This window comes from Mus caroli, unplaced genomic scaffold (genome assembly GCF_978045245.1).
Source record: "Mus caroli unplaced genomic scaffold, Mus_caroli_1 scaffold_3, whole genome shotgun sequence".
In the NCBI taxonomy this organism is placed as follows: Eukaryota; Metazoa; Chordata; class Mammalia; order Rodentia; family Muridae; genus Mus; species Mus caroli.
In genome coordinates, this window is record NW_028227258.1 from 34,714,036 (window position 1) to 34,736,636 (window position 22,601).

The window sequence follows — 22,601 nt, forward strand, 5'->3', positions numbered from 1 at the left end:
AGAGTTTTTGCTATCCTAGGTTTTTTGTTATTCCAGATGAATTTGCAGATTGCACTTTCTAATTCGTTAATTGAGTTGGAATTTTGATGGGGATTGCATTGAATCTGTAGATTGCTTTTGGCAAGATAGCCATTTTTAAAATGATGATCCTGCCAATCCATGAGCATGGAAGATCTTTCCATCTTCTGAGATCTTCTAGAATTTCTTTCTTCAGAGACTTGAAGTTCTTATTATACAGATCTTTCACTTCCTTAGTTAGAGTCACGCCAAGATATTTTATATTATTTGTGACTATTGAGAAGGGTGTTGTTTCCCTAATTTCTTTCTCAGCCTGTTTATTCTTTGTGTAGAGAAAGGCCATTGATTTGTTTGAGTTAATTTTATATCCAGCTACTTCACCGAAGCTGTTTATCAGGTTTAGGAGTTCTCTGGTAGAATTTTTAGGGTCACTTATATATACTATCATATCATCTGCAAAAAGTGATATTTTGACTTCATCTTTTCTAATTTGTATCCCTTTGATCTCCTTTTGTTGTCGAATTGCTCTGGCTAGGACTTCAAGTACTATGTTGAATAGGTATGGAGAAAGTGGACAGCCTTTTCTAGTCCCTTATTTTAGAGGGATTGCTTCAAGCTTCTCACCATTTACTTTGATGTTGGCTACTGGTTTGCTGTATATTGCTTTTATCATGTTTAGGTATGGGCCTTGAATTCCTGATCTTTCCAAGACTTTTATCATGAATGGGTGTTGGATTTTGTCAAATGCTTTTTCTGCATCTAACGAGATGACCATGTGGTTTTTGTCTTTGAGTTTGTTTATATACTGGATTACGTTGAAGGATTTCCGTATATTGAACCATCCCTGCATCCCTGGGATGAAACCTACTTGGTCAGGATGGATGATTGTTTTAATGTGTTCTTGGATTCGGTTAGCAAGAACTTTATTGAGGATTTTTGTATCAATATTCATAAGGGATACTGGTCTGAAGTTTTCTATCTTTGTTGGGTCTTTTTGTGGTTTAGGTATCAGAGTAATTGTGGCTTCATAGAATGAGTTGGGTAGAGTACCTTCTGTTTCTATTTTGTGGAATAGTTTGTGAAGAACTGGGATTAGATCTTCTTTGAAGGTCTGATAGAACTCTGCACTAAACCCATCTGGTCCTGTGCTTTTTTTGGTTGGGAGACTATTAATGACTGCTTCTATTTCTTTGGGGGATATAGGGCTGTTTAGATCATTACCCTGATCTTGATTCAACTTTGGTACCTGGTATCTGTCTAGAAACTTGTCCATTTCATCCAGGTTCTCCAGTTTTGTTGAGTATAGCCTTTGGTAGAAGGATCTGATGGTGTTTTGGATGTCTTCAGGATCTGTTGTTATGTCTCCTTTTTCATTTCTGATTTTGTTAATTAGAATGCTTTCCCTGTACCCTCTAGTGAGTCTGGCTATGGGTTTATCTATCTTGTTGATTTTCTCAAAGAACCAGCTCCTTGATTGGTTGGTTGATTCTTTGAATAGTTCTTCTTGTTTCCACTTGGTTGATTTCGCCCCTGAGTTTGATTATTTCCTGCCATCTACTCCTCTTGGGTGAATTTGCTTCCTTTTGTTCTAGTGCTTTTAGGTGTGTTGTCAAGCTGCTAATGTGTGCTCTTTCTAGTTTCTTTTTGGAGGCACTCAGAGCTATGAGTTTTCCTCTTAGAAATGCTTTCATTGCGTCCCATAAGTTTGGGTATGTTGTGGCTTCATTTTCATTGAACTCTAAAAAGTCCTTGATTTCTTTCTTTATTCCGTCCTTGACCAAGGTATCATTTAGAAGAGTGTTGTTCAGTTTCCACGTGAATGTTGGCTTTCTATTATTTATTTTGTTATTGAAGATCAGCCTTAGTCCATGGTGATCTGATAGGATGCATGGGACAATTTCAATATTTTTGTATCTGTTGAGTCCTGTTTTGTGCCCAATTACGTGGTCAATTTTGGAGAAGGTACCATGAGGTGCTGAGAAGAAGGTGTATCCTTTTGTTTTAGGGTAAAATGTTCTGTAGATATCTGCCAGATCCATTTGATCCATAACTTCTGTTAGTTTCACTGTGTCCCTGTTTAGTTTCTGTTTCCATGATCTGTCCATTGGTGAAAGTGGTGTGTTGAAGTCTCCCACTATTATTGTATGAGGTGCAATGTGTGCTTTGAGATTTACTAAAGTTTCTTTAATGAATGAGGCTGCCTTTGTATTTGGAGCATAGATATTCAGGATTGATAGTTCCTCTTGGAGGATTTTACCTTTGATGAGTATGAAGTGCCCCTCCCTGTCTTTTTTGATGACTTTGGGTTGGAAGTCAATCTTATCAGATATTAGAATGGCTACTCCAGCTTGTTTCTTCATACCATTTGCTTGGAAAATTGTTTTCCAGCCTTTCATTCTGAGGTAGTGTCTATCTTTTTCTCTGAGATGAGTTTCCTGTAAGCAGCAAAATGTTGGGTCTTGTTTGTGTAGCCAGTTTGTTAGTCTATGTCTTTTTATTGGGGAGTTGAGTCCATTGATATTAAGAGATATTAAGGAAAAGTAATTGTTGTTTCCTGTTATTTTTGTTGTTAAAGTTGGCATTCTGTTCTTGTGGCTGTCTTCTTTTAGGTTTGTTGAGGGATTACCTTCTTGTTGTTTCTAGGGCGTGATTCCCGTCCTTGTATTGGTTTTTTTCTGTTATTATCCTTTGAAGGGCTGGATTCCTGGAGAGATAATGTGTGAATTTGTTTTTGTCGTGGAATACTTTGGTTTCTCCATCTATGTTAATTGAGAGTTTGGCTGGGTATAGTAGCCTGGGCTGGAATTTGTGATCTTTTAGTGTCTGTATAACATCTGTCCAGGATCTTCTGGCTTTCATAGTCTCTGGTGAAAAATCTGGTGTAATTCTGATAGGCTTTCCTTTATATGTTACTTGGCCTTTTTCTCTTACTGCTTTTAGTATTCTATCTTTATTTAGAGCATTTGTTGTCTTGATTATTATGTGTTGGGAGGTATTTCTTTTCTGGTCCAGTCTATTTGGAGTTCTGTAGGCTTCTTGTATGTTCATGGGCATCTCTTTCTTTAGATTTGGGAAGTTTTCTTCTATAATTTTGTTGAAGATGTTTGCTGGTCCTTTGAGTTGAAAATCTTCATTCTCATCCACTCCTATTATCCGTAGGTTTGGTCTTCTCATTGTGTCCTGGATTTCCTGGATGTTTTGAGTTAGGATCTTTTTGCATTTTCCATTTTCCTTGATTGTTGTGCCGATGTTCTCTATGGAATCTTCTGCACCTGAGATTCTCTCTTCCATCTCTTGTATTCTGTTGCTGATGCTTGCATCTATGGTTCCAGATTTCTTTCCTAGGGTTTCTATCTCCAGTTTTGCCTCATTTTGGGTTTTCTTTATTGTGTCTACTTCCCTTTTTAGGTCTAGTATGGTTTTGTTCATTTCCATCATCTGATTGGATGTCTTTTCCTGCTTCTCTTTAAGGACTTCTACCAGTTTGGTTGTGTTTTCCTGTTTTTCTTTAAGGACTTGTAACTCTTTAGCCATGTTCTCCTGTAGTTCTTTAAAGTCCTTCTTGATGTCCTCTACCATCATCATGAGATATGCTTTTAAATCCAAGTCTAGCTTTTCAGGTGTGTTGGGGTGCCCTGGACTGGGGGAAGTGGGAGTGCTGGGTCCTGATGATGGTGAGTGGTCTTGGTTTCTGTTAGTAGGATACTTACGTTTACCTCTCGCCATCTGGTAATCTCTGGAGTTGTTATAGTTGTCTCTGTTCAGAGGTTGTTCTTCTGGTGATTCTGAGTATCGTCTGTCAGCAGACCTGGGAGACAGGCTCTCTCCTCTGAGTTTCAGTGGTTAGACCACTCCCTGCTGACAAGCTTTCCTCTTAAAGGGAAGGTGTACAGATATCTGGCGTTTGGACCTCCTCCTGGCCGAAGAAGGTGGAAAACAGGACCTTTCTCAGATGCTGTGTTGCTTTGGCAGTTCACAGAAGCTGTAGGCTTCTGTGGTGCACTCTCTCAGCTGTGCAGACTAACTTCCTAAGTTCAGTGGAGTCCTGGATCCAAGATGTGCTCCCTGCTCCTGAGGCAGAGGGCTCCTGTGCAGGGCAGACCACTCTCTTCCAGCTGGGAGGGTGCTGGATGTCTGCGGCCCCAAAAGGGTGCTGCCTCAGCGGCTCTGTGGCTCCCGCCTGTCCCAGAAGCTGTCTGCCTCTGTGGTCCTCACTCTAACCTGTACAGACTAAGTTCGGCGGAGTCCCGGAGCCAAGATGGCGCTCCCTGCAGGGCAGATCACTGTCCTCAGGCTGGGAGGGTGCCGGATGTCTGCGGCCCCAAAAGGGTGCTGCCTCAGTGGCTCTGTGGCTCCCGCCTGTCCCAGAAGCTGTCTGCCTCTGTGGTCCTCACTCTCACCTGTACAGACTAAGTTCGGCGGAGTCCTGGAGCCAAGATGGAGCTCCCTGCAGGGCAGATCACTGTCCTCCGGCTCAACATAATAATATTCTAAAAGTAATTATATATAAGCTTGTAGATGACTTAATTGAATCCTCAAAAACAAGTTTTGTGGCAAAAATATGTTTTACTTTAGACTCACCTAAATTCATGCCACCTTCTAGACGAAAATTCTATGCAACTCCAGTGGTACTTTATTACCAGAGCTAAGTCCTACTGGTATAGCACAAATGGATCTCTATATCCTAGATTCAAACAATGTCCTCAAGATTAGTCATACTACTTCTTATATACCCCATCATATACTTCAATCAACATCAGTAACTTAACATTCTTAAAATGACCCTGATTTTTTTTCAGCAAAGGCTTAAATTGGGCTGATTTACTTGTAAAGAGCTCAGTCAATATCTAGGCATGCTAGTGTACAATTAGCATGTCATAAAGAACTCAACACCACACCTTCCATTAAGCTGCTCCAGATCATTGTGTGCATGCCTTCCTTATGCTAGCAAAACCAGCAGCTGTATTTTGAAGGGGGTCTTTGCAGGTGTCAGGCAAACTATACTAAAGGGTCTCAGCTATTCCTCAACCTGGATCAAGAAGTTGAGGTGTCTGATCTTAGGAAATTTACTCCCAGCAAATTTAAATACAGTATAACTTGAAAAAAAATACTTCCTGGTGTAATTCAATCTCAGTGCACAAGAAAACAAAATTACATGGAAACTCGGTTCGGAGTACATGTCATTTCTTTGAAGATGGTACCTATACTAGCTTACAGGGCTATAGAAGGCTCTGGCCGGCTCTTACCACAAAGATGACGTATAGACCATTTGGGCTATTAACCACCTCTGGTCCTGATGGTAGGAGCTTGAAGGAGCCTCTGGCAATATGGATAATGTAAGGGTCATTTAGACTATTAGGTTTCTCCAGTTCTAGTTGTGGGGCCTTGATATTGCTTGGCCCAACAGACAATGCAAATCTCACGTTCTTTTTTTCCTTCTGGAAAAGTAGGTTTTATGTCTTTCCTCTTGGAAGAAGAATCCTGGAAGTGTAATTTCCTGCTTCTCAAGAATCCTGTGGGCACAAGGACCTTCATTCTGTGCTCCTGAATACTTTTGTATATGGTTTATTTAAACAAATGATAATGTTCATAAATAAGCAATTAATAACACATGTATTGAACTAAGTTGTTCACTTAGCACTTATATTTTCTGCTAAGTTTTATGAATACATTCTTGGTACATAGTTTCTTATATTTTCATCCATATTAAAACTTTACCTATATGTGTTTATGAAAATTTCTACCTAAATGGAAAAATAGCCTCTGTTTCTATAGAGATATCTTCATATGGAGTATATTCAGCTTTTTCCATTCAGTAAGCTATATAACAAATTTAAATCAAGATCAAGTAAGCTGTCTAAGTAGTCCTATAACCCCTAAGGAAATAGAAGCATTCATTAAATATCTGCAAAGGGGGAAAACAAAGCCCAGTGATAGATGGTTTTAGTGCAGATTTCTACAAGTCTTTCAAAGAAGAGCTAATACTAATACTCTTTAAACTATTCAAAAAAATAGAAACAGAAGGGATATTGCCAAACTCATTCTTGAAACCACAGTCATCCTGATACCACACAAAGACTCAGCAAAGAAGCAGAATTTCAGACCAACTTCCCATATAAACTTTGATGCAAAAAAAATCCATAAAAATAATAAAATCCTTGCAATCCTTGAAAACAGAATCCAAGAGCATATCAAAGGTATCATCCACCATGATCAAGTAGGCTTCATCCCATTGATGCACTGGACGTTCAAGCTATGAAAATCCATCAATGTAATTCTCCATATAAACAAACTGAAAGAAAAATTTAAAAACACATGATCATCTTTTTGGGTGTTGAAAAAGCCTTTGAGAATATTCAACACTACTTCATGTTAAAATCTTGAAGAGTTAGGGAACATAAACAACTGAAACCAATGCCACTTGGCACCATCAAAACCCAGTTTTTCCATCATAGCAAGCCCTGAATGTGGCAACACACCTGAAAAGCAAGATTTTGACCTAAATCCCATCTCATGAAAATAATAGAGGATCTTAAGTAGGACATAAATAAATCTCTTAAAGAAATACAGGAAAGCACAATCAAATAGCTAAAGGAATTGAACAAAACCATCCAGGATCTAAAAATGGATTTAGAAACAATAAAGAAACCACAAAGGTAGGCAACCCTCAAGATGGAAAGCCTAGAAAAGGGATCAGAGGTTACAGATGGAAGCATCAGCAACAGAATACAAGAGAGAGAAGAGCGAATCTCGGGTGTAGAAGATATTGACACAACAGTCAAAGAAAATACAAAGTGCATATACAGCAGAAGACTTCCTGATCTGGCCTCAGTGAGAAAAGATGTACCTAATCCTCCAGAGACTTGAGTTATGGTAGGCTGGGGGTGGGGTTTGGGACATCTTCTTGGAGACAGGGAGAGGAGGTATGGGGTGGGGAGGGGGGGTGAAGACTGTATGTAATAAAGGGTTAAAGAATAATAAAAATGTTCCTCACCCAAAATATCCAAAAAAGTTTTGGACACAATGAAAAGACCAACCCTAAGTATTAGGCATAATAGAAATAGAAGACTGAAATTTTCCAATTCAAAGTACCAGAAAAATTCAACAACATCATAGAATAAAAACTTCCATAACTTAAAGAAAGAGCTGGCCATAAATGTCCAAGAAGCATACAGAACACCAAATGGATTGGACCAGATAAGAAATTCTTCCTGCTGGGCGGTGGTGGTGCACGCCTTCAATCCCAGCACTTGGGAGGCAGAGGCAGGCAGATTTCTGAGTTTGAGGCCAACCTGGTCTACAGAGTGAGTTTCAAGACAGCCAGGGCTACACAGAGAAACCCTGTCTCAAAAAACCATAAAAACAAACAAACAAACAAACAAACAAACAAACAAAAACAAAACAGAAATTCTTCCTGTCATATAATAATCAAAACATCAAATACACATAACAAAGAAAGAATATTAAAAGAAGTAACATATAAAGGCAGATCTATCAGAATTATTGCAAACTTCTCAACAGAGACTCTAAAAGCCAGAAGATCTTGAAGATATCATGTAGACTCTAAGAGAATACAAATGCCAGCCAAGGCTACCAAACCCAGAAAACCCCTCACTCACCGTAGATGAAGAAACGAAGATATTCCATGACAAAACCAAATTTATAAAACATCACTAAACAAACCCTACAGAGGATGGGGATGAAGTTAGCTGAAATACCCAATAGCTGGGAGATAGAATCTGAAGAGACCACCTCCACTAGATAGACATGGAGCCATGTCTCATTGGAGACATGAGGAATGGGACCATCCACCATCTCAAAATCTTTAACCCAGAATTATTCCTGTCTAGAGGAAACACGGGGACAAAACATGAATGTGAGACTAAAGGAAAGGCCATCCAGAGACAGCCTCACCATGTAACCCATCCCATCCACAGCCACCAAACCCTATTGTGATGCCAAGAAAGGCTTGCAGACAGGAGCCTGATATAGCTATCCTCTGAAGAGACTCTGCCAGCACCTGACTAACAAAGATGCAAATACTCACAGCCAACTCTTGCACTGAGCCTGCAGACCCCAGTGGAAGCTTTAGAGGAAAGGCTGAAGGAGTTGAAGGGGATTGCAACCCCATAGGAAGAACAATAATATCAACTAACTGGACTCCTCAGAGCTTCCAGAGACTAAACCACCAACCAAAGTATATGCATGGAGGGATCCATAGCTCCAGCTACATATGTAGCAGAGGACTGCCTTATCTGGCACCATTGAGAGGGAAGATCCTTGGTCCTGTGGAGGTTTGTTGCCCCAGTGAAGGGGTGAGGTGCAAGTGGGTGGGTGGTTGGAGAAGCACTTTCTTCCAGTCAAAGTAGAGGGGAGGATGAGATGAAGGGAGTGTGTGGAGGGGAGATTGGGAAAAAGGACAGTATTTGGAATGTAAATAAATAAAATAATTAATAAAAACAACTTCTAGTGGTATCACCATCCTTGACTTCAAGATACACTACAGAACAACAGTAAGAAGAACTGCATGTTATTGATATAGAAACAAACAGATTGATCAATGGAATCAAATTGAAGACCCAGATATAAACCCACATATCTACTGGCATTTGATTTTTGACAAAGAAACCAAAACCACACAATGGAGAATGGAAAACATCTTCAACAAATGTTACTGGCCTAACTGGATGTCTCAATGTAGAAGAATGAAAATAGATCTATTTTCATCACTCTGTACAAAATTCAAATCCAAGTAAGTGGATTAAAGACCTCAATGTAAAACCAGATACATTAAATCTAATAGGACAGAAAGGGAGGGATAGCCTTGAACTCATTGGTATAGGAGACAACTTTCTGATCAGAGCACCCATAGCTCAGGCACTAAGCTCAACAATTATTAAATGGGACCTCATGAAACTGAAAATTTTCTGTAATGCAAATAGGACAAAAAGGCAGCCTATAGCTTGAAAAAAGATCTCCACCAAACCTACATCTGACAGAGGGATAATATCTAAAGAACTCCAGAAGTTCTAACATCAACATCCCAAATAACCTAAATAAAAAATGGGGTATGCAACCTCATAGGACAAAGAACAAAATCAATGAACCAGACCACTCAGACTTCCCAGGGACTAAACCACCAACCAAACAGTATACATGGAGGGATTCATGGCTCCTGCTACATATGTAGTAGAGAATGGTCTTATCTGATATCAATGGGAGGGGAGTCCCTTGGTCCTGTGGAGGCTTGATGCCCCAGCAGAGGGTGATGTTAGAACAGTGAGGAAGCAGTATGTGAGTGAGTAGAGGAGCACCCTCATAGAGTCAAAGGGGAAGGGGATGGGATGAGAGTTTGCAGAAGGGAAACTGAGAAGAGGGACATTTGAAATGTAAATATATAAAATAATCAATAATAAAAGAAACACAAAAATGGGGTACAGAGCTAAATAGAATTCTCAACAGATGAATCTCTAGTGACCGAGACACAGTTAAACAATGTCCAATGTTTCAGGGAAATGTAAATATGAGTGTCCACATTGCAAGGATCAAAATATCAAAGATGGAAAACTCAATCTACAGCACACGTTGGTGAGGATGTAGTCCTACCTTTCTGGTGGGAGCGCAAACTTGTAAAATCACTCTGGAAATCAATTTAGAAGTTTGTCAAAATTGGGAATAGTCCTGCCTTAAGATCTTTCTATACCACTCCTGGGTATATACTCAAAAGATGTTCCACTGTGATGAAAGGATGGACCATCTAATGATTGCCATATGCAGTGATCCATCCCATAATCAGCTTCCAAATGCTGACACCATTGCATACACTAGCAAGATTTTGCTGAAAGGACCCAGATATAGCTGTCTCTTGTGAGACTATACCGGGGCCTAGCAAACACAGAAGTGGATGATCACTGTCAGCTATTGGATGGATCACACGGCCCCCAATGGAGGAGCTAGAGAAATTACCCAAGGAGCTAAAGGGAACTGCAACCCTATAGGTGGAACAACAATATGAACTAACCAGTACCCTGGAGCTCTTGTCTCTAGCTGCATATGTATCAAAAGATGGCCTAGTCGGCCATCACTGCAAAGAGAGGCCCATTGGACTTGCAAACTTTATATGCCCCAGTACAGGGGAACCCCAGGGCCAAAAAGGGGGAGTGGGTGGGTAGGAGATTGGGAGGGTGGGTATGGGGGACTTTTGGGATAGCATTGAAAATGTAAACGAGGAAAATACCTAATAAAAAAATAAATTATTATTAAAAAAAAAAAAGATGTTCCACCATCCCACAAGAACTGAAACTTAACTAGCGTTTAGAGCAGCTTTATTTGTGATAGTCAGAAACTAGAAATGACACAGATGTCCCTCAACTGGAAAATGCATTAAAAAAATGCGGCTCATTTACACAATGGAATACTACTCAGACATTACAAACAATGACATCATGAATAGAACTAGAAAATATTACCAGTGAGTTAAACCAGACTCAAAAGGGCATGCATATTGTGTACTCACTGATAAGTGGAGGATATTAGCCATAAAGTATGGGGATAACCGTGCTACAATCCACAGACCCAAAGAAAGCATATAACAACGAGGACCCAAGGGATGATGCTTTAATCTTTTTCAGAAGGTGAAAGAAAATAGATTGAAGAGGTAGATAGTGTGAACTGAGTGGGAGATGGGACGCAGAGGGGAGCAGGGAAGGGAATCACATGTAGGGAAAGCAGGGAGAGAAATGCAAAAAGGCGGTGGGCAAGGTTCATGTGTATAATGGCTATTACTGGTTGTCATCTTGACTATATCTGGGATGAACTACAATCCAGAATTGTAAGGCTCATCAGTGATCCTCATCTGGAGGCTGGGATACAAGTTTCTGACCTGGATAGTGGCTGTGAATTCCAGAAGATTAAGACAGGGAGATATCCAAGTTCAAGGTCATCTGGGATTAAAGGCGTGGTGACACACACCTTTAATCTGGGCTTTAACTTTTGCTGGAGCCCTACATAAGGGCATTGGAAGAAGGAAGATTGACACTCTTTCTCTCCTTTGCCTGCTTGCCTTGTGGGACTGTGCAACTGCTAGATCCTTGGACTCCCATTCACTGCTGCTGCTGACCATTGTTGGAAGTTGGACTGTAGACAACAAATTCCTTCACTATATAGAGACTACTCATAAGTTCTGTGACTCTAGAGAACCCTAATACAGTGGGCATCTTTAGGATGTTCCAAAGATCTTGGAACTGGGGAGGCCCCTGAAAGTCTATGGGAGTGACTCTAGCTGAGACACTTAGGAGTAGATGATATTGCACCTGAAGTGGCCACTGCCTGTAGTCAGACAGGACTCTCAGTAAATGGACACAAACAGCAACCTATCCACAAAACCTTCTATCCAAAATGTGTCCTGTTTATAAGATGTTCAGGGACAAAGATGGAACAGAGAGGGAGAGAATGGCTGAACAATGACTGGCCTAAATTGAGACCATCCCGTGAGCAAGAACCAATCCCTGATATTCTGTTATGCTTGCAGACAGGAGCCTAGCATAAGTCCTCTGAGAGGCTCTACCCAGCAGCCAATGGAAACAGATGCAGAGTAGACAACCAAACATTAGATGAATGGGAGTCTTGAGGAGAGTTGGGGAAATGATTGAGAGACACAAAAAGGTTACAGACTCCATAGGAAGACCAAGAGAGTCAAGTAAACAGAACCCTTGGGCTCCCTAAGACTGAACCACCAACCACAGAGCTAGGCCTAGGATCCCCAACAGATATGTAGCAGATATATGGGAGCTGTCCCTGTACCTGGTGCCTGCCTGTATATCCCTTACTTCTAACTGGGATGCCTCATCTAGCCTCAATGGAGAGGATGTGCCTAGTCGTGCAGAGATTTGATATGCAGGTGATATGCAGGGGTCCTCCCTTTCCCAGAGAAGGGCAAGGGAAAATGGGAAGGGTGACTGTATACCAGGGAGTTGGAGGAGAATGGAGGTGGATATTGGGATGTAAATTGAATAGATAAATTAAATGAAAACTTATGGTACTTCACTGAAATCTAAAGAAAACATCCATCTTGACTACTTAGTTCAAGAATTTAAATAAAAGGTGTGACAAAAATGTATCTTGTCTGGTAACTGTTTAGTTTTTCAGTAAACTAGAAATTGTCTGAGACCACTTCTAAATTTGCCAAAATTTTCTATGTAGAGCCTTTCTCTTCTGCTAATTGAAGCTGTATTTTAAAAAAAGAAAAAAGAAAAAAGAAAAGAAAAGAAAAGAAAAGAAAAGAAAAGAAAAGAAAAGAAAAGAAAAGAAAACAGAAGCAAAGTAAATTCATAGAACTGACCTGATATTTATGAGGGAAAGAAACCTCTATGCCATCAGCACTCTATACCCTTATTTATTTACCATTAGTCTAATGAAGGTGTGACAATAACCTCAGTGCCCAACAGAAATTCTAAGCTGGATATTATACTTAGCCATTCTTTAGAAGTAAATAAATTATTGTGTGATTTGTTAGTACTCAGTCTCTAACAGTTAAATGATGTATGATGATTCTCAGTTAAATACTTGAAAATCCACATCTAAACCTGCTTCTTACGTATTTTCAGACACAATTAAATGTATGAAAAAATTCTCTCACTACCTAGTTTTGAAGTTGTCTCATGTTTGCAAAGATGTTAAGCTAGAGAGTGGTGATTATTAATAGCTCAGGTTAGAGAAAAGTTACCATCTGCTGAGGTCATTAGAAAATGTGTCTCATTTGCAAAGGAAACAGGACTTGCGACATCTTATAATTTTTTTCTTTATAATTAACACATGATAATTTTATGTATTCATGGGTATAGTGTGATATTTCAAAGTGTGTGTATGTATATATATATATATATATATATATATATATATATCAATAATTAAGCAAAGGCAATTAACATTTTTCAATCATTTATATTTGAGTTCCTGTTTGTTAGTTCTCTATAAAGTTTGAAATTGATTGTTGTATACCATAGGCATCCTACTACTATACTACAGAACATTAGAACTTTTTCTTGCTAACTGTATGTTAATACCTATTATGTAAGGATCCTCTCTGTCCCTGCTTTCTGCCCTTCCTAGCCTCTACTAATCATTGTTCTACTTTTTTCCTGTTTGATATATTTTTTTGAAATGGGAACATTAAGAATTTTAGTCAAGGTATTAAAGCTGAAATTGAGTTGATGCAGATATACAGAAAGTGTAATTGAGTGGGAGGGTAGGTGAGCCAAACAGAAATAATTTATATTGCCAGTAGTAAGTAGAGATGGGCAAGGGTAAATTGCAGCTTGGTCAATAGGACCTGAAAGTAAGTTTAATTTTATCAAATAGACCATGGCCTTTTGTCTTATATATAGTAGATAGTCAAAGAATAAATGGATGTATTTCATCAAGATATTTAAGAATGTCAGTCTAGAGGCCAGACTGATGGATAGCAGTTAGGAGTACTTGCTGTTCTTCTAGAGGACCCTACTTCAAACCACAAACACACACACAACTCATAACTGTTTCTAAATCCATTCCATGATAGCTAATGCCCAACTTTGGCTTCCATGGGCACTGTGCACACATGTAATACACAAATATATATGGAGACCAAACATTCATAAACATAAAATTAAAAAAATTAAAACAGCATATAATGTGTCTGGCAGTGAATGTAGGTATAGACATGAAGGGAAGCATGGTAAGTGAATAAGTGTAAGCTGGTATGGCAACTATGACAATCAGTGTGGAAGTTTCTCCAAAAGTTGGTAATAAATCTGGCACATGATCCAACAACACCCCTCTTACCCCTCTTACATATATAACCAAATGACTCAATGTCCTACTCTAGAGATACATGCTCACCGGTCTTTACTTCTGCTTTACAAAAAAAAAAAAAAAAAGCTAGCAAATGGAGAAGCCTAGATGTCCATCAACTGATATGATAACCGGATATAGAAAATGCAGTATATTTACACAATGGAACATTATTATAAAATAAAATTATAAATCTTCCAGGTCAATGGGTGGAGCTGAAAGTAACCATTCTGGGTGAGTTAAACAAGACCAAAGGCACATGTTTTCTCCCATCTTGTATAGTACCTTTGAACTTTTAGATAAGCATGCTTTTATTTGAAACTCACAGAGAAGGGAGAAAACTGCTTAAGTGGTTATGGGAATATAGTTTCAAGAAGGGGAGGAGAGAATCCACTGGTATAAAGAATAATAATGGAAAACTGGACAGGGAATTGTTAAACCTGAATTAGGCAATAGAGGGTAGAGTAGAGGAGAGAGTACAGGGATAGATAAATAACACTAAAGACATTTACAAATGAAAGCCTACTACAATAGACGTTTTAAATGTATATTTATATATATATTAAATATATATAGATGTAAATGTAGTTATTTTATAACAGATAAATAATATCCCATTACACATCAGAAACTAGTGAATAAAAGTACTAGTTCTGGGAATGGGTTATTTATTTCTTTTGAACATATTATTTAGTGAAGTCCCATAGACCCCAAACACTCAGACTGTTTTCTGTGCTAATGATTAACCTCCCCAACATGAATTTATAATTGTATTGCTAAAGACGCTACAATCATGAGTCCTAGAAGTGATGAAATCAAGCTGGTACAGTCCTGCAAGCTTCATCCTTTCTGGATAGCTCCTTTAGTGCAGGGAGTGGCTATGTAAGCTAGCAAAGGAGGAAAGGAAGTACCAATCACACCCAGTGAACCTGTGAGTTACAACAGTGATGAGACTGAGAAGATATAGCCACTGAAGCAATAGAGACACAAACATCATAGGAGTGGGCAGTCACTCAGTGTTTCGATTTATTTTCAAATGGATGAGGAACTTCATGGCAAAAATGGGTTGATGTAGGAAGGATTTGATAAAGATAGGAGTTCTATATAAGACAGTTTTGCTTAGACAAGTAGATGCAGTTATAAAAATAAGGCCTTTGTGATTAATCTAAAAAAATCTATGTTCTGTTTATGACATTAAAATGCAGTATTACAAACATGATTTTTTTTGCTTTAACATAAAACTTAAAGGATAATTCAGAATTTATATCTCAAGTTAAAGAATTGCACTCAAGTGAATAGACACTAATATGTGCACATGCACACACTTATATTTTATATATGATCTATTCATCTACTCATATACCTTCATTATAGACACAGTCCAAAGTAGGGTCATAGAAAGATTATGCCACTATTTACTGTTAAGTGTTTCTAATTTTTTCCAGACTAATTGTGGAACTGGGCTAGAGAGACCTAGTAACACAAAAAGCAAGAGTTGTCATTTGTAATGCTACAGTATTCCTCCATTAACTTTATTTAAAAATATCATAACTTTTTTACTCTTTCCAGAATGAGATAGAAATACAGCAGTAGATGTGTGATAGGCTTACATTAAAACAATTGGTGTACAGTGTCAAGGAGGCTATAATTAGCTTCATTCACTAAGATGTGGTTGGATATCACAGTAGTGGAAAGTCACATAATATTGAAAACCATAAAAGTATGCAGTGGTGGCTAGTGCCTTTAATCCTAGCACTTGGGAGGCAGAGGCAGGCAGATTTCTGAGTTCTAGACTATCCTGGTCTACAGAGTATCAGGACAGCCAGGGCTACACAGAGAAACCCTGTCTTGAAAAACTAAAAAAAAAAAAAAAGTATCCAGAACCTTTATACATATAATTGAAGATTCTTTCCAATAACACCATATAAATCCAAAATTATAATATATGTAAAATATAAAAAATATAATTTTTATGACTGAAAAACGGTACTTTTGATTTACTGACAAGTAAACCAAGAAGGACCCAGCTTTCAGTGTTTTCTCTTTTCTAGTTTTTAATTTCTTGTTTTATGCTTTATGTTTTTTGTTTCTTTTCTTTTTTTTTTAAAGGAAATGTTAGTCACAGATGGTACTGCATGTGTGGTGACATCGCATCACATCACATCACATCACATCACATCATCACATCACAATGAATTATTTGCAATCTGAAAATATCTCAAGTCAACAATGCACTTGATATTCTTACCAACTGTACTGGAGAGTTTTATGTTGACTTGATTATCAGCAAAAGCCATTTGAGAAGAGGAAACCTCAATTAAGGAAATGGCTCTATAACTTGGCTTGTAGGCAGATCTATATGTGATTTCTTTAATTAGTGATGAGGCAGGACCCATCCCATTGTTTGTGATATCCCTGGGATGTTGGTTCTGGATTCTATAAGAAAAGAGGCTGAGCAAGCTACAAGAAGCAAGACAGTAAGTAGAACCCAATCCATAGCTTCAGAATCAGCTCCTGCCTCTAGGTTCCTGCCCTATTTGTGTTCCTATTTGTGGTTCTGACCTGACTTCCTTCAATGATGAACAATGATATCTAAGTAGTCCTAGTCATGATGTCTCATGGCAGCAGTAGAAGCCCAGCTAAGGCATCAGTTGAACATTACAGCAGAGCCTAACACGCTATAAGTAAATTCAGAAATAGAGACATCAGAAAAAGTGGTCAGTCTCACTTCACACAGAATCTATTTATAGTAGAAGGGAAAATATATCACATAGATTTTAAAATACTGCACAGAAACCTTAAAATAGAAGGATTGCATGGGTCTACTTTCATCCTATAATAAGTTCAATCTATTTCAAAATGTATCAAATTCAGGACTTATATGAATTGATATTTTAATGAGGAGAAATTATAAATGATCCAATAGTTATTTAAAGAAATAGCAGCAGAAAACTTTCTAATTAAAAAAGGGGTATATAAATCCAGATATCTGAATGTTGATTATTTCTTACAGATTCTATTTCAATAGTCAAAAACAAGAACAGCAATAATAAAAAGTTAAAAACTTAAAAAGAATTGATATGACTAAAGCTATCAAGGAAAATATTGGATACCTAAGGAAGTTCTACCAAGAGATGTGAACTTTTTAGCACAGACTGTGAACACCATGAGAGAGTAGTGACCAGAAGAAAGCAAACTCAATTTCTAATCTAGGTACTTTACAAGGCTGAGAAAGCAAATGAAAAATAAAGTCAATAAAGGCTTTCTTTGAAAGAGAAAGGCAAGGAAGTTCATGGCCACCATCCATTTTTTACAAGGTTGCTAAAAAATACAATGGAAAAACATTGTTAGTATGAAATTGATTGCTAACAGCAAATTCAACAGTCCACTACTGAAGTGAGGAGTCCAAGTCACTTTCATCTTTGGGTGAACATTTAAAGACAAAAAAAAAAAAAAAAAAAAATGAAAAAAGGAAGTGTTAATTTTCCAAGAGGAAAAAATTAGAAGGGAAATACACATGAAATCATGTGAATACTCGGTATGTGTTTTAGAAGGAATCTTATGAACATCCAAATGATATGAATATTTGGAGAGGAAATATGGAGTAAGAAGTAATGCATGCTCATAGTGGGGATATAAATTAGATAGTCTCTGAGGAGGGAATGAAGCTTAATTTAAAATGTAGTCATCCAAAATGGAATTGCCATGTGTGGTGGTTTTCATAAGAGTCCCCCCGCCTCCATAGGCTCATATATCTGAGTGCCTCCTCATCAGGGAGTGACCCAGGTGGAAAGACTTAGGTGTGGCTCGCTGGAAAAAGTGTATCACTGTGATGGGCTTTGAGATTTCAAAAGCCAAAACCAGGCTGGTGTCTCTCTCTCTCTCTTCCTGCTGCATGCAGATCCAGATATGGAGCACTCAGATACTTCTCAGGAACCATATTTTCCTGCTTGCCACCATGCTCTCTGCCATAATGATAGTGGACTAAATCTCTGAAACTTTAAGCTACCCCAAATTAAATCTTTCTTTTATAAGAGTTGCTGTGGTCAAGGTGTTTCTTCACAGCAATGAAACAATGACTAAGACACATTTAAATCATATATATATATATATATATATATATATATATATATATAAAATATTTTTGAGGTGATGTCTGTATGATGGAGGAACATGTGCAGTGGCTCTTCACTGTAATGGCCAAAATACAGTAATAAACTGTATCTGTTAAAGGATATGTGAAAGAAAGGTGAAAAATATATATATATGTATATATATGAATACATATGCATATATAAGTATATAATATATGGTAAAATATTATTTACCCTTTAAAATGTAGAAAATGTCATTACTTGTATTATCAACCTGACATTATATATGCGAAACTTTCCCAGTACAAAGAGTTGAGTTTTACATGAGGTGCATTTGTTTGAGTTCACAAAATCAAAGTAGAATGGAAGTCATTGGGGGTTACTGGGCCTGGCACTGGGAGATGCTCATAAAAATATAGTAACTTTTTCTTACAGAGTGTTAAATTGTAAATCATGTGTTTGTATTATCAAATATTACATATCTAATACATACTGCTAAACTAATATATATATATATATATATATATATATATGAATACATATCCAAGCTAAATATACATTTATAGAAGTACATAATCCTTTAAGCTCTTTCTCCAAATAAAATTTTCATATCTCTGTTAAGTCTCACTATTCTATTACTTTGCTTAGGGTTCTATCATTTAGGAAAACATCAGTTTCTTTTATATCTTATAAGCAATGTTGAGTAGCCATTAGTTTCCCTTTGAAAATAAATTTCCTTGCTAGATTTGGGTTGGTATATTCAGTTTAAACTTACAAATATTCTTGTAATTCATATCGTTTTGGAGGTATAAATTAGAAGTGGCTGTTCTATTTTTTCAGATTAGGTAACTTATACTTCGAGACCATTTCAAAACACATGACTTCTTCTAAAATTAAGATAAAATATTAAAATTTAATTTAAAAGAACAATAAATTTAAGATTGTAAAACCCAGAAATTTAGAGGATTTTATCTGCAACCATTTAAAGACTTGTGCGTGATCTGAATGATATATGTGTATCCTAGTGAAGTAGTGTGTTGCTCAGAAATCCATTAGAAACAGAATTTGCTGGTTTGCATGTACTGGAAGATTTTTTTTAAGTGAACTAATTTTGTGGGTATTAATACTTTATCTACTAGTGGTCATGACATTTCATCTGTTATTCAGGCTATCTTTAACTCTTGCTCATCCTCCCAAGTAGCTGAACTAGAAATGTATCTTCATTCTCATCTGTGTTTGGTCTTTTGTATATTTAGTACAGTCACAGTGTATGTTTTATAATGTAGTCAACTGGGTACAGCCCTAAAATATTGCCTATTGACATTTCTCCCATATTGAAACCAATACCATAAAGTAGAAGAGATAAAATTACTGCCTCTTACTTAAGGCCAAGTCCCCTTAAAACTATTTTTGCTGAATGCATTATTTACAATAGTATAAATGTTTCACACGAGTGAAAATTGTTTGCCTGAGGTTACAGAAAAGACTTGAGCTATATTTCATCATGTTTTTCAATCACCCTGATCAAATCCAATATACACAAGTGATAAGTTCACCAACAGAGTTCTATAGCTTTATGAATTTCAGAGTTACAATCTGTCACACATTTGAATCTGGAGGTACATATAAGAGCTTCTTGATGGGATAGGCAAGGTATAACAAGAAGGTGTGAGATAAAGATCAATTATTCTTTAGGCTATCTCAGTGTTTCTATTCTACTTGTTGTGTATCTCCCCGCTTCCTCTCCCCTTCCCTCTTCCTTTCTCCCATCTCGTGGGCACATGAGTGTATGTGTGTGTGTGTGTGTGTGTGTGTGTGTGTGTGTGTGCATTTGTACATCTGTGCTTGTGTGTGTGTTCAGGACTAGCTTAAATCAGCGATTATGTTACAGAGTATTTTAAAGATCATGTTTTATCAAAATCACAAAGCACTAACAAATTACAAATCAAGATGTTCTTTATTGTTGCTCTTACCTTCACATCTTTGACATTCATTCTCGTGCCCTCCTTCCCCACAAATATGTCATCAATGTCCACAAGGATGTACCTGTCCAAGGACAGTGTCAACCTCTTCCCCGACAAGAAAGAGATGGCGTCTATGAAAATGAGCTTGTGCAACCAAAAGTTCAAGTTGTTACCAAAAAGAACTCGCTGGATCCCATCATGAAGCCCCAAGTCCTGAATAATTGTCGCATAAAGTGTTTGGCTGGACAAGAAAGAGAGGGACTTTTCTGACTGTAACTCAGTTAAAAGCACTGGCTGGTAGGTAGAATGGTTATATTGGAAAATTGTCCAGTCTTCCCCAGGAAGAGGTCCCTTTTCAACTTTGGGGCCTTTGGTAATATGGAGCAGAGGAGACTGGGGGTTCACAGAGCAGTCCTTCAGAGCTACGTTATTGAATAAGTTCAAAGGAAACCCTTTCAGTTGTGTAGTTGGTAAACTGTTCTCATTGGCTTTATGAAAACCAATTATGCTAACACTGTATTCTATACAGTATTTTTCTAAAAGCTCCCGGTTCCATGAGTCCATGCTGACGTACTTCAGAATATTTTCATAAATAATCAATGTGTACTTCCCTTTGCCACTATCGGTAAGAGGTGGTATGTCTCCCTTGCCTGGAGCAATGACCATCTGGTATTGAAACCGACTGGACTCCAAGATTGCTATAATATCTTGACCAAGTTGCGAATACTGGCTCTCTACAAAGAGAAGGACAGTGGGGTCAGTTTTGGATGTATCAATTGGCTTGATGGTTCTCAGCTCTATAGATCGATAAGGGAGGTTTTTGATGTCAGCACACTCTGCTTCTGCAGTAGTTTCAATAAGTGTCATTTCCTGTTTGTAGCCAGAGTACAGGAAGTAGGCAGAAATGATGATGCTCACCAAGCAAAAAGTAGCTAAGAGAACAATCAGTGTTCGAAAGCTTCTTCGAAACTTTAAAATAAGATTCATTTTAAAAATCAATGCGTTGGGAGCCTTTTCTGGCTTCTTTCCCTAATGTGCCATGGAGAACATATACTAAGATGTTGCCAGTTTTCCTTCCCAAACATTCATGTAACCATTGCAAATCATGGGAGATTCTCGAAGGAATCACAAATGAGTCAAATCTGGTAGTCAGCGGACCAGGAGGCAACAGCTGAGATGCTATGTCCAATACCAAGAACTGCTGCAGGGTCCTTTAAGCATTATCTGAAAGAGAGAAGAAAAGTGATAGCTAAGAGCAAAAAGGAGGAGTGCTCATGGTTATGTTTCTATGCTTATTTTTATCTAAGAAGCCCATTAAAGATTATTCTAGTCTTGTTACTATGACAATAAACTAATAGAACCCGCTGATAATCTGGGTCTTGATATTTGACACATAGTCCACTTATATCTTCATGGCTTCTTAAAAACTTTCTGGAGTTCTCTGTCTAAATTTGGTCAATTATCCACATGTACATAAGAACACATATTGAGACCTGTTTCAACTAATTATCTTGAAAAGAAGGGAGACAAAAAAAGCACAGAGAAAATTAGATGCACATTATCTAGTCTGACATAAGATGGTGACCTTTTTCTTTGAATTCAGAAAGGATGAGATATCAATCTTAAGTATTAGAACTGTTCCTCCTAATATGCAACAGTGAAAAGAATTTATAAAAAAAAACCATATGGGACTAAATCTGTCAACCCAAAGAATAAGCAGAATTTAAATGTGACATTTATTTAACATCAGTTTGTTCTGAATTGGGATGATATATCCATACACCACAATGGTGCATGCCTGTGTTCTCAGACAGCTGAAGTTTAAACTGTGGAACTCATCCTTTGTATTCCATTTTCTCATTTCTCCATCCTTAATGATAATGGTTAGTCAAGGTGGCAAAGTCTGGCCGTGAAAAGTGGCACACCAGTAACATTTACTATATCCTGCTGCACACATAAGAGGTGTGATGATATTTTGTGGAATGCCAAGAAGATGTGGTCTGGAGTGTTTGATTCTCTAACCCAGTGCTATCCCTTAAAATAGAAAAAGGACAAGGGTGTGGCAGGCTTGTAGGTAGGGAGATGAGCCAATGCAAGAATGTGTGTGTGTGTGTGTGTGTGTATTTAGATCTTTTTAAAAATTATATTTCTAAACAAGTTATGTAAAATTAAGTTCTGGATAATAGGAAGGCTATTTTAAAAGCTGTTTCACAAATGTAAAAATGTGTATTATGTTTTCCTAAAGGCTGCAAATTTATATGCTAAAATTTTCAGTTGATCCTCATCTAATCTTTCATGCAGGGTATACCTGAGGACCAGCTAGCAGCACTCAAACTCTGGTGGGAGTTCTCTCTTATTCTTCTGGATCTCCTGGCCCAGAGAACACAGGAGGCAGAGTCTGTGAATTACTCGTATGTCTGAAAAGCCAGTATTCCCACATCAGCACATCAAGGAAATCAAATAAGGTGTCACTCAAACTTTCTAAATTTGATTTTCATGTTTTATGAAATGTATGAACATCAACAGAATGACCCACCCTACCTGTCACTGCCACCGAAGCCTTTTCCAAATATCAGATGTCTGACTATAGCCTGACTTCACTGAGGGAAAGGGTAAATTTTAGAACCAGTTTGTGATTTAGATAACATATATTTCTATGTGTTATCCTTCCATGTGGCACATATAAACTACAGTA

General features: G+C 37.8%; 1 protein-coding gene across 1 annotated transcript in view; it reads right to left on the reverse strand.

Moving 5' to 3' along the window:
• Nucleotides 1-22,601, reverse strand: part of LOC110291107 (N-heparan sulfate sulfotransferase 4) — a 356,059-nt gene that overhangs the window by 303,046 nt on the left and 30,412 nt on the right. Inside the window, exon 2 of the mRNA XM_021158063.3 lies at nt 19,916-21,130. Coding sequence (XP_021013722.1) covers nt 19,916-20,893 — 978 coding nt within the window. The 5' untranslated portion in view covers nt 20,894-21,130. The remainder of the gene's footprint in view (nt 1-19,915; nt 21,131-22,601) is intronic.